Source organism: Alnus glutinosa, chromosome 1 (genome assembly GCF_958979055.1).
Source record: "Alnus glutinosa chromosome 1, dhAlnGlut1.1, whole genome shotgun sequence".
Lineage (NCBI taxonomy): Eukaryota > Viridiplantae > Streptophyta > Magnoliopsida > Fagales > Betulaceae > Alnus > Alnus glutinosa.
In genome coordinates this window covers 43,613,971-43,627,860 of record NC_084886.1, presented here as the reverse complement: position 1 = coordinate 43,627,860, position 13,890 = coordinate 43,613,971, and the positions used below count along the sequence as shown (strand labels likewise).

The window sequence follows — 13,890 nt, the reverse complement described above, 5'->3', positions numbered from 1 at the left end:
AATATTTTATTACAATTAACCTATAAATAAAGAATATTTCAATTTCAATCAAATATCTAACAATTACTTTGGTACCAATAATTATTCCATATATGCCAACTCTTGTATATGATTCTACTATATCAACGTAAAATCATGATTGGCTTATATTTGTGCACACTTTGTCGCTAGACTCATTGTCTTATATGACTGCACCTTTTACCTTATGCTTTACCATTGAACACATATTAAATGTAGAGAAATATTACATGTACTTAAACTTTTACAAAAAGAGCCTTACTCATTGATGTGGAGCTTATTCATTGGAAATGATCAAAACAATTAATAAAAAAAAATGCTATGGGTACCAAGGAATAAGCTCCACATCATCTTAGTAAGGCTTCATTTGTAAAAGTTTAAGTACATATAATATTTCTCTTAAATGTAACTTCATTTCACTATATTTCAAGCGAAAGACATCAAATTTTTTTATTTATTTTTTTTGTGGTTAGGAACATAATTTACACTCATTATTCCACAATCGATGACTTTAGTCGTACATGAGTCCATGTGTCGACCTGCGTCGAACTTTTGATCAAGTACTTAATCTAAAGTCATTATTCATGATTTTTTCCTTGATACACTTTTTAGCGTCTTTTACACTCTCATAGCATGGATATTACACTATCTCAACAAAATTCATTTTAGTGGATTTTACATTTTATGTGAGATATAATACATGTACCTCATTAGTGTCATTTCACTTTAATTGACCAATTATGTTCCCTTTTAGGCATAGGTGTATGTAATCGTTCATCCAGGCATCCTCATATCTGTTTGACTATGCGCTAATCCATGTAGCTATCACTTAGGTATTTTTTAATCTCATTGGCACTATGTGCCCTTTGAATTTATCCATAGGCCAAACCTTGGCCATAGAATCGACCGCCATCTCTATTAAGGTAATAAATTCAATTTTAATTTCACATTTTTGCAATATATATTGAATATATGGATAATTTAAATCCATGCGTTTGTTGTTTGAGTTATGTGCTCCACTTGTTAAAGAGTTATGTCATATGCCTTTAATAGACCAGTTATATCCCTTATTAGTTATAAACGTATGTGTCAAGGCATTCTCATATCCTTTCGACTATGCATTAACCCACGTAGCTATCGCCTAAGTATTTCTTAATCTCATTGCCACCTCTTCATTTATCAAGAAGCTAAATTTTGGTCATAGGATCGATCATCATCTCTGTTGAGGGAATAAATTAAACTTTAATTTCACACTTTTTCCACTATATCTTGAATATATTGGTAATTTAAATCCACGTAATTGCCCTTTGAGCTGGTTGTCACAAAGTACATTGATTGGTCTGTCCACAAAACATTTAATTCGGATTGCATTACTTATCGCTATCATGTATGATGCATACTCATTTTCCATTGTAGATTTATCAACACAATAATGTTTCTTGCTGAACCAATGAACAATAATTCCATTAAACATAAAGACATAACCACTAGTTGACTTTATGTCCCATGTATCTCCGGCAAAATCTACATTTGTGTATCATGCAATTTCTAGATCACATAATCTAAAGCATAAACCCATATTGCTAATGCATTGCAAATATCTAACTATTCGCTCTACCGCTTGCTAATGTGTCTTCTCTCGATTTGACCAATATATGCTCACCAATCATACTGCATGACAGATGTCAGGCCTTGTCCTTGTCATGATATACATGATACTACACACAATTTGTACATGGAGGATTGTTTCCATTTCTTTAATCTATGTCTCATCTTGAGGACACATTGTCTTGCTGAAGTGTTAGCCCTTTGAAACACGTGTATTTAAAGGTTTACACTTATCAATCCTAAACCTCTTAAGTATATTTTTTCAAATATTTCTCTTGATCCAAGTATCATAATTTTGAATTTTTGTCCCTATAAATCTGTATTTCCAAGACATACGTGGCAATATCCATATCTTTTATTTCAAATTTGGAGCCAATAATAATTTTGTTTTGTTTATCAATCCGGACAATTTATGGTCAGCGATATGTCATCTATATATAATGACAATATGGTCAGTTTGTCATTGCCCTTCCATATGTAGACACAGTGATCTAAGAAGGGGTTAAGGGCTTTGATAGACTATACATAGGAAAGCTATGATTATATATATAACACGATTTTTCTTGCATTAAAATACCAGTGATTGTTACCATAATTATACATCACAATTTATTTGAAATAAACTACATTTTTTTTTTTTTGGCATAATAGCAAAAGCAATACATGTTATATTTGTGAAAACTCACGTTTGATACTCATGGACTTCTTTTCCATATTCGTTGACTTATTTTCCATGTAATGGAGGCAATACATGTTACTTATTTTTTAGGGTTAAATACTCCTCTAGTCCATGAGTTTTGAAGACTTCATTTTTTAGTCCCTGAGTTTCAATTTGCATCACAGATGATACATCAGTTTTGGAAAATGACCAAATTAGTACCTCGGTTAACTTCTTCGTCTAAAAACTAACGGTCCGCCACGTGTCAACCCCAGAAGTTGACACGTGACACTATATAAAAAAATTAAAAATTAAAAATAAAAAATCTTGCAAAATTAATTAAAAAATTAAAAAAAAATTGAAAAAATTTTAAAAAAAAGGGTGGCTCAACCACCCCTTGGATAGAAAAAAAAAAAAAAAAAAATCGGGAAGATCGGTTTTGCCCTTGGGGGTGGCCGAACCACCCCCAAGGGCCACGGGGGTGGTTCGGCCACCCCAAGGGCAAAACGGAAAAAATAAACCCTAAAATTTAGAGGGTTTGGCCCTTGGGGGTGGTTCGGCCACCCCCAAGGGCAAAACCGATCTTCCTGATTTTTTATTTTTTATTTTTTTTGTCCAGGGGGTGGTTCGGCCACTCCAGACCGGCCGGCCACCTCTTTGGCCAAAATGGGGGTGGTCGGCCACCCCCATGGTGGCCAAGGGGGTGGCTCAACCACCCATTTTTTTAAAAAAAAAAATTTAAAATTTTTTTAATTAATTTTTAAAGATTTTTTATTTTTTATTTTTAATTTTTTTATATAGTGCCACATATCAATTTATGAGGTTGACACGTGGCGGACCGTTAGTTTTTGGACGGAGAAGTTAACCGAGGTACTAATTTGGTCATTTCCCAAAACTGATATATCATCTGTGATGCAAATTGAAACTCAAGGACTAAAAAATAAAGTCTTCAAAACTCAGGAACTAAAAAGGTACTTAATCCTATTTTTTATTGTAAAACATCTCGGTGTTTTGCAGTCTTGCATGTTGCCAGATGGTAGAGTGAGAAATTATTTGAGATGAAGAAACCAAGTGAATGGTTCGTATTGTCAGGTTGGGTTAGCTAGTAGGAAACTGTTTATGTGATAGATATGTCTGCTTGGAAGCTCTTAAGTCTATAATTAATGATACATGTTATGTTTCAAGATTTACTGATAGAAATCTCAGATTATTTAATTTCGCTTTACGCTTTAATACACTATAATAATTAGAGTAGCATGATGAATTCGGTCAATTACTAGTCAATTGATTTGATGACACCAATAACACTCAAAGTTAAGCTAATATAATTATTTAATTTTGTAAGCGTTACAATATCTAACAGAGTGGCATTTTTGTCACAGTCTTGTACTTGAGAAAAATACATATATCTTATTCAAACTACCATTCAATAGTCAATGACCCCCAAGAACTACTAATTGTGTTAATATCCCTCTCAAACTACCATTCAATAGTCAATGACCCCCAAGAACTACTAATTGTGTTAATATCCCTCTCAAACTACCAAAACATGTCAATGTTCCCATAAGACCAACAAAAAGACAAAAATGAACATAATTTTTTTTAATAAAACAAAAATGTCCTTATAAATTAAAAAAAAAAACTAAAACTAAAACTAAAAAATAAAAATAAAAACTATTTTTTTTTTTCAGAAAATAAATTAAAAAAATGAAGGAAAAAAGGAAAAAAAATTAAGAAAAACCAAAATTAATAAAACAAAAAAGAACGAAAAATTGAAAAAAAAAGCGAACAAAAAAAAGCATTATTATTATTACTATTACTATTATTATTTATTTATTTTTCGATTTGATTTTTTGTATAAATTTATTATTATATATATTTTTTTTAAAAAGTTTTTTTTTTTAAATAAATAATTTTATGAAATGTATTTTTGTCATTCGGAAGAACATTGGCATGTTTTGATAGTTTGAGGAAAGATATTGACACAATTGGTAGTTTGGTGGGACATTGACAATGACGTGACTAGTTTGAATCGGTTAGGAATCACGTTTCATGAAACGGAGGTTACTGGTTCGAATCCCCTTTCTTCATTTTGGGTAGACATTTAAAAAAAAAAAAAAAGACAGAGGTGATAGTTTGAGAGAGTTACATGTATTTTTTCCTTTGTAGTTTGATGTATTTGTGACACTTGTCACTTTGGGGGATTTTATTGAAAATAACTGGTAGTTGAGGGGTTTTTGTATATTTTTCCAAAAAAAAAAAAAAAGAAGAAAAGACCAAAAACGGACCGCCGATATATGCCACTGACTCGGGCGCCTTCGTGTAATTATTACACAAAAGAAATTTCAAACGACCGGCCTATATATGCGTTTCGCACAGGCTCACACACGGTTTCTCTATTCTATTTCTCTCGTTCACGCACAGAACTGTCAATTTCGCTAGGCCTCTTTCTGTTTACAGGTGACAGATATACAAAGCCTTTGACATTGAACAAACAAACCCTAAAGTTTTGATACGAATTCTCAGACTTCTATGGCGATTCTCGGGCCTCGATCGTCGTCAATTTGTGGATTGATCGGTTTGTAAGCTCATTCCTGTTTTAGCCGATAGTACGAATCGGCTTGATTCGTCACCATGTTCGAGGCTCACGTACGGCTCTAAATATAATTTTTCGTTGTTTTATGGCGATGATTCTTTTGAATTTACCTTTGATAGTTTGTGAAATTTGACAAAGAGCTTGAATTACTGCATTGTATATTACGTTTTAAATTGTTTTCGTTAATTTTTGGTGTGGTTGTTGTTTGGATATTGGCATATTGCTAAGTGTTTATGGAGTTTTTGTTTGGCAATGTCTTGCGATTGCTTCATTTTCTTTTAACTTTGAAATATGCTATCATTTTTTATCTGTTAATTGGTTGGTATAGCTTAATCTTACTTGGTGATTTTGAAACCGGAGCAACTTAGCATCGGGAACTGATTTAGTGGGGTTTGAAATGTTTAAACATTGTAGAGTAATAGGAAGTGACTCCTCAGTTGCATTGGATACACTAGCGTGCATGACGAGGGGCGTGAAGGTTAAAATGAACCTAAAAGTCCAGTACTCTTTGACTGAGAATAGTTCAAGCTGAATTTGGACTAAACGTCCCGTTGCAAGTGTTGCTATAGGTTTTTGTTTTTCAATGATTTGTCAAGACCAGTCCGATACATTTTAGTGGAAAGGATAATTATACTAGGCGATTGCAAGTCCGATCACACTTTCTGGCTCAAAGACACTTCAAATACGAACTATTTTGCGAAGATGAGAAGGTTGGAATAAATGAGTGGCAAGACAAGAAAGGACGAGATTTAAAATTGGTGCAGTTTTGAAAAGTGAAGAGTAACTCTTGTGGGAAGAAGATAAGAGAATTGTGGCTGAAATGTCTGGGTTGTGTGATATGCGTAAAGATGATCAGTGGTTACTCCCTAGGGAATAGAATATTTGGAAACAACGGGCAGATTTCCCTTCTATTATGAAAATTTTGCAATTGGGATCAGAATTCATACTAAAGTTCAAATTGTGAAATAGAGTTCTCCCAAATGCTTACCTGTGTTGGTTATTTGCTAGCTGATATGAAAAAGACTAATGAACCGAGGTGTTATGAGAACTTGAGTGGGATCACAGTTTTGCCCCTTAGTGCTGCAATGAGAATGCACATCAAAGTTTCTCTGTTGGGAATTTATATCGCAATAAAAGGAAATCGCCTTCTCAATCACTTTAAATAGTTAGGTACACTTAGCTCCTTTTGCTTTCTTGCAGTCTTGCTTAGGCTCTTGTAAATGTAGCCTGCACTGCCAATATTTAATTGGTTTTAAAAAGGTTGGGTGAAAGGTCAAGAAGAATTTACCTTGGTTGCATAGTTTTTGGGTCATACAATCAACTTTTCGCCTGCCAAATTCTCAAATCTAGATTTGGCATGTGCACTATAGCACTAGTTTTTTTTTGATAAGTAATTGCAATTATATTATAAAAAGCGCAAAGGGGCGCAACCCTTATACACGGGAAGTATACAAGAGAACCTCTAAAAGGGACGAACAGAGAATAAATTTAAAAAGTCTACATAAGTAAAAGCACTCAAATTATGATAGGGCGCTATCCAAAAAAATAAAGTATTGAGCAACCGCTTCCGTAGCTCCACCATGGATGTCTTTACATCTTCAAACAGTCGAGCATTCCGCTCCCTCCAAATACACCACAGCAAGCACAAAGGAGCTAACCGCCAAGCCTCTATAGCATGACCACCCCCAATCGCCGCCCCCCAACTATTCAGCAACTCCAACACCGTTCGTGGCAAAACCCACTCAACCCCAAATAAAATAAGGACGTAGCTCCAAAGAGCCTGGGCGACCTCGCAGTGAAGCAACAAGTGATCAATAGACTCCCCACTCTTCTTACATAAACAACACCACTCTATAACTATCACCTTCCTCTTACGCAAGTTATCATGCGTCAAAATTTTGCCCAAAGCAGCTGACCAAACGAAGAAGGCCACCCTTGTTGGAGCCTTAACACGCCAAATGTTCTTCCAAGGGAAATACGGATCAAATGGGCCATCTTTCCTAATAAGCTCTTTGTAGAAGGATCTCACCTAAAAAAAACATTTTTTAGAGGGATTCCACACTAACCTGTCACCCTCCCCAAACTATAGCACTAGTTATACCATACAATGATATTCCTTGGATAATCCCAGCTACATAAAATTTTAAATACAATGATATTCCTTGATACTCACTAAAAGGTTTGCAAACATTTGGAAATAAAATTTTAAATTTCAAAATGCATGTGATACTTCTCGAATGCTTATAGATATGTAAAGGACACACCTTCACTGTTAGGATAGTCCCTTTTAAATTTTAGGTAGGAGTTAATTATAACAAAAAAGAATTTGGGTTTATGGTATGCATTTTGAATTTAGGTTTTATTTATTTTATTTTTTTCTTTGGGGTTCTTTTGTAGACTCCATATGTACCTAGGTTTCTGTGCCCCTTTTGGCTCTTTTAAATATATTTGATCAATTATCAAATAAATTTTTTCCTTTTGGTGTTAATAGGAATCTTTTTCTTGCAAAAATTAGGAAAACTTTATTGTGCTTAATTTACTTTGAGACACAACTACATAATATTTAACAATGTGACACATAATTTCATAAATTGTACATACAGATACATGCATAACATTTGATCCTGGTGTCTAACAAGTTTTTTCGGAGTCTAGACTATGTGCTTGTGCTTGCTAATCTCTTCTGATTTTCTTCGTTTTCTCTTCATCATCATCATCTTGTGATTTAAGACGAGTTGTGCAAACAAATTCCTATTACATCGTTGTTCTGGAGTTGTTTTACTTAACTTTTCTTGGAAATGTGGATAAAATAGTTGCTTATGATCTTTGTCTGTAGGTTCTGCATTTGCTTCGAAGGTACTTGGGTGAATATGTCCATGGGCTCTCAGTTGAGGCTTTAAGAATCAGTGTCTGGAAAGGTTTGTCCTCCGATCTTCAGTGTGCTTGTATGCCATGGTTTACTGTTCCTTTTCACCTCTTCCTTTAAGCTAGGATTTCAACAATTTGAGTTGTTGTTTCCTGTAGAAGAGGAAACATTCCTCTAATGAATTCCTTGGGAACTTCTATAGTAAATGGAATATACAGAATTTTGATCAATCAAATATCGCAAAGACATTTGAAACTTTATATCTTGTATTTTTTTTTTGTCAAACAAAACATGTTTACTGGATATGTGAAACATGCTGGAATTCATTGGTACAAATGCGTTTTGACTTGTTGCTATGGCATTGGCTGACAAAATCATGTCAGCTTGGTCAAGATTATTTACTTTTTTGAAGTTAAAGATTTTTTTTCCCCCTTATGAAATGTGTCTTATCCAATTTTCACAGGTGATGTTGTTCTCAAGGATTTGAAATTGAAGGCGGAGGCTCTCAATTCACTAAAACTTCCAGTCACTGTGAAGGCTGGTTTTGTTGGTACCATAACATTAAAGGTGCATTTGGTGTTATTGCTTGCACACTTGTTTTTGTTTTCTCCATTAATTCTATTTTTTAATCATTCTTTTAGTTGGTAGAATTATTTGTTAAGTATTTTCAGATGGATGAGCATTGCTCTTGTCTTTGTAATCTGTAATTTGTTTTTAAGCCATAATTATTACATGGCTGATATAAAATGTACCAAATCGCAATCCTTCTTATAGAGAAACTCATTATATTTTGCTGTTTTCACATTTGGTTTGATAAAGTTTCACTTAAAATTAATTTTTCATGTTGACTGCTGTAACATAAAAAGATAATTGTTTTTGTGAAGAGAAGTTTTTGTCGCGGGGGAGGATACTTTTGATGTCTCCTTTGGCACGTTGTTAGGTTGTTCCTTCACATTACTGATAGTTGTCTCCTCTGGCACATTGTTAGGCCGTTCCTTCACATTACTGATAGATACATAGAAATTAAAAGTTTTTTCTCTTATCAGCATATTACTATCGTATAAAAAATGTGAATTTGAAAGTTTATATGCATTATAGATTGAAATATTCTGACCCTTGTGAAGAAAAGATTTTTTTATAGTGGGGAGAACACTTCATGTGTCTCCAGCCCTTTATGCTACAATAACAGGATTCAATGAAATTTCTTTTTAGGTTGTTCATTCACATTATTGATGGTACTTAGAAATTAAAAGCTTTGCTCTCAAGTCTATTACTATTGTATACTAAATGAGAATGTGAAATTTGAAATATTCCAAGTCTTTGGGGAACTTGAAAAATGTAAGAAGCACCCAAAGACGGTGTTGTCAAAGCACTGCGAGCTGTCACAACATCGTCAAATAGAGAAGCATCCATCTAAGCAGCTTTGCCTACCTTCGATCTCCGGTGATATCTCAACACCGATTTGGACTCGAACGGGTAGATGGGACCCCACACTTCGACATTACTGGAAGAGAAAAGCGGAACCTCTTTCCCAACATAGCCGCCCCCAAAGAAGAGACACCGAAGGAACTTGACCTAACTTTAGAGAAGTCGAGTGCCGGAGAAAACCCATCAGAATCCGAATCCACCTTAACAGCAGCATCCACATTCTGACCAGCTCCTGACGAACACCCAAAGGGGACACCCACTGCTTCTAGAGGCGGAGCAGAGGCAGAGGAGGCTATCGCAGAAGGGGACCCAAAAAATGCCGAAACAGGACCAGAGATCTCCGGCAACGACATACCTGGAAACGCAAAGGCTTTCAAGGGAGAGGAGGCGTGCATAGAAGACTCTGGAGCAGAAGAATCCGGCCTAGACCCTGCCGGCAACAGAAGAGAAGCCGCAACTTCTACTGCTCGTTCTGCAAATCCCTCGGAAACAAGCGAAGAGAGATCAGTGGCTAACGACGTGTTCAAGCAAGAGCTGGCACCTTCAGGAGGAAAGGGCAGCGGCCTCGCAGGAGTGTCTTTAGGACCTTCAGACATTTCAAAACTGGTTGGAGCAAACAACCTGCCACCCATGGCAATCATCGTCGTCACCTCTGACCTTTGAAGACCCAAAACCCAAAGAGAACTCAAAACCTGCTTTGGGATCCAAAGGGAGCCCTTGACTCGTAACCTCAGTATGCTTCTTAGTTTTGGGCTTCGTTACAACCTGGCCTAGGCGAAAACATTTAAAACTGAAAGTGGGTTTTAGACCTAGCTTGAAAGCAAACGAACGACCCAACAACGATCCGACCCATCATCCTCACTAGAAGGTTCCTCCATGTTCGCAGATTCAAACGAGGCAAAATCTTCCTAGTTGATCCTGGTGTGCCTTGGGCAGAGAGAAAACGTGCTGGATGTTCCTTGCCCCGCGGTTTCAGCAACAAGTCCTTGCCCAGTGGTTCCTTCTCCATCACAGAGCAGTCTGGCACCAAACTCACCTCCTTCGAGGCTGTTGGTCTCACCGCCGGGATAAGATCAAGGTCACGCATCTCAACCAGCGGAAATCGTAACTTGATAGGGCGACAAGCCTTTGACCTCACCACCTTCGTGAACGACGGTAGAGCGCCACCCATAAAATAATAATAAAAATAGTGGAAAGAATACATGTGGTGGCCTCGGTTTGTTGATGCGGATCCGAAGTTGAACCTTATCTAGTTAAGATTGAGGCTTAGTTGAGTTCAGTTTAGCTTTGTATACTTTTAGCTAGGACTTTGGGGTATTGATGGGTCGTGAGCGTTTCAATAATAAAATAAACCACTTGTAATAGAACAAACCTTTGTAGGATGAGAGCCCCTTTGATAAGGATAAGTTGTAAAACCTAACTTTTACAGCCTCCAATAAGATATTGACACATTATCCAATCACACAATAATCATTAAACATGAAAACACCGGAACCTTTTTCTCCAGAGATTATTCATTTTTCACTCTTAATTAACCCCTTTCCTGTGTTTGTCTTCCACATCGAGAGAAACCAAGAGAGAGAACAACTTTGCTCTTACCGGTGAGGTTGAGCCGCCATAGTTTCTTCTTTTTTCTTCGATAGACTAAATAGAGTTTATCGAGTAGAATTGTTATAAGTAGAATCTTAAATAAATACAACTACTGTAACAGAATATCAGAGTGTAGGGACTCCTAAACCCACTTTCGAGAAAAAAACTTACCACCTAGGAATTATAACATGAATCAAAAGCTATAGGTTTATTTGTGGTAGGACTTAGGTATGGTATTCTCGTGTTTATGAAGCTATCTCCTTTGTCTTTGACGTCTTTTGTTGTTTTCGGAACATATTGCTGTTTTTGTTTATAGGAAGGTGGTCTTTGGAATCCCATCGCTTGTTTGAATATTCAAAACTTTTCTTGATCATTTGCTTGTCTAAGATTTAAAAGACAAAGGTTTCACTTTCTAGAAACCTATAGCGTTTGTGGAGCAAGTTTACTTGTGATTTGTGGCACTTTCAAGAGGTATGACCCGGGATCTGAATCTGTCGAGGGGTTCCATTTGCTTGTCATGGTTGATTCAGAAATAGGCCTAATTTTAGGCGACATAGCTGAAGAAACTGTCGCTAAGAAATTCAAAACTACAACTTCTACTACATGTATCTTTGATTTCGCGGTGGGAGCATTGTTTAGGCAATACCCTTTATTCAACCTTGCACGTTGGCATTGCAATGAGGGTTTACTGTCTAAAATCGTCATTTTTTAATTTGTTAAGGATTTGGTGTTTTCATATATATTATATATATATATATATATTTTTTTTTTTGTTTTTTATTTTTGATGACTTGTCTACTTATAAGTAGTTGCTGTAAAATGAGGGGTTTACAACCCATCCTTATAGAAGGTATTCTCTTGCAGGATAGGGTCTATGTGAGGGTGTCGAATCTCAAGGACTGTGGGCTATAGTTAAGTTACTAGGTTAACTTTAATCTAATTCAGAAAAGATATTTGATTTTGGTTTTTAATTGAAACTAAATAAAAATATAAAAGTAAGATAGCATAGAGAAGATATAGGGGATTGATTTCATCACTAACCTCATAATAATGGTAAATTGCATTTAACATGAAAATTTCACTTACATGAATGATATAACTCGTGTGTTTGTCAAGCACCCAACGATGTCGTCAATAAATTTCTTTTATTAAGAAATAAGCATAGCTTATCTTTCGGTAAGGTATGAATGCTTCACCTAAACTAGGGTGTAGAACAATTCACCTTTCTTAGGCATGAGCTATCAAATCTCCTAATTAGCATATACGCAATCAAGGAATAAGCATAACTCATCTCTCGACAAGTATAAATTGATTTACCTAAATTAAACTAACTAGGGTGTAAACAATTTATTCTTGCTAGGCAGGGCCTATCAAACCCTCTTGAATTGTGTCTATTCATACCATTGTAAAATCATCGTTCACATAATCACAGAAAATATGAACGTTGAGTTCAATCAAGATAAATAATTTTCTAAGACAAGATAAAAGGTTTATCAAAATTGAATATAACCATTAAGAAATAATCTCAAGATTAAACAACCATCATTCATAGTCATAGAATTCCCAAAGAAAAACACAATTACTCCATCATTACTTGAAAAAGGGCTATATCAATACCCTGGATGAGTTAGCCGCTCATGGAATTGCTGGAAATTGTCTTTGTCAGAGAGAAATCCATCCCAAGAAGCTGCTGGAACTTTGAAGCACTTTTCTCCCTAAAACTAGCCACTAATCCTATTGATTTCTATTCTCTATTGTGGCATTCTCTTAAAGCATGACTTAAAGGTCTATTTATAGAGTACAAGAGCAACCGCTAGTCCAATTCGTGATCTTCTAGGACTTCTAGTCCAAGTAGGAAAAGTAAAACTTCTTTCATTTTTTGATTTTGACTTATTGTCAGTTTCTGCTGCACGATTGCGCTCGATCCCATTTAGTTCTGAGCTCGAGCTCATGTTGCACTCGAGCCTATCTTGAGGTGCACTTGAGCGTAGGATGTGGATTGAGGTCTGTGCTTGAGCTTCCTGATGTGCACTCGAACTTGATGTTTTGGGTAATGCGCTTGAGTTCAGTGTAAATTGCGCTCGAGCTCATTAAGCTGGGTGCGGCATTTGAGCGGTTGAGCCTAGGTAAGCTGCGCTCGAGACCTTTGCCTTGTAAAATTCTGGATTTTGCTTTTGCTGCTTTTGAAGCTTAAAAGCCAAAGAAGTATTTGTGTTTTTCCTTTAGGTCCTGATAAAAACAATGCAAAACATCATATCACAACTAAACTAAGGGCCTAACATATGCGAATTAAGGGGCTTGAATATGCAATATTCAATACTCATCAGGTATCATGCTTTGAACTCATTTCTACTGGAATATGTTCTAAATTAATTATGTAGACTTATTGGTAAAGGATGGTGTACTGATGGTGCAGAGTTTTGTTAATTTCAGTTTTTTGTCATCATATATGTTTCATGTGTTCTCTTGTATACTTTTTCTGTGTGCAAGGGCTTTGCCTCTTCTTCTAATAAATTATTGTTATTATCCATAAATATTATATATATACATATAATTTTTTTTTTTTTTTTTCATGTTTTGGATATGGATTTTGTAGGGAGTTATGCTTTATGAGAACTGTTTGTAGGAACTCAGTTATTGCCTAATCTAATTTCAGCTTTCCCATAGCACAAAAAAGAAAATGGAAACTCCCAGAAGTCATTTTCCCCCTCTCCTTGCTTTCTATTTTTTTTGATAAGTAAAAAGACTTCATTAATGAAAGCGTAAGGCGCCCTTAGGTACACAGGCAATATACACAGGAAAAACCAAAGCTAACCCACAAAAACCCAATAGAACCAACAAGAACAAAACAACCCATCACCCACCAAAGAACAATACAACCCACCACCCACCAAAGATAACCCAACTAACAACAAAACAACCCACGACCCACCAAGGCGCACAAACCTACAACAAGTGTGCCTTGCCTTTCCTACTCCTAGAGGGATCTTTCGCATCACCATAATTGATGGAGCTATGCAGGTTTAGAAGCTCCCTTTTTCCTTTAGACTTTTGGCGCGCAATCATTTTCTCCCGCTGAAACTCTTCTTTCATGGCAACCCTAATTGCCAGGGCCTCCTCCCCAAA

The 13,890-nt window shown here is 35.9% G+C and overlaps 1 protein-coding gene across 2 annotated transcripts in view; it reads left to right on the top strand.

Moving 5' to 3' along the window:
- The first annotated feature begins 4,678 nt into the window (after window positions 1–4,678).
- The window catches only part of LOC133883124 (uncharacterized), a 94,010-nt gene continuing 84,798 nt past the window's right edge, over window positions 4,679–13,890 (top strand). For both annotated transcript variants that reach the window (XM_062322353.1, XM_062322344.1), the window contains exons 1-3: window positions 4,679–4,933; window positions 7,717–7,798; window positions 8,210–8,313. In XM_062322353.1, the coding sequence (XP_062178337.1) occupies window positions 4,919–4,933; window positions 7,717–7,798; window positions 8,210–8,313 (201 nt within the window). In that variant the 5' untranslated portion in view covers window positions 4,679–4,918. The remainder of the gene's footprint in view (window positions 4,934–7,716; window positions 7,799–8,209; window positions 8,314–13,890) is intronic.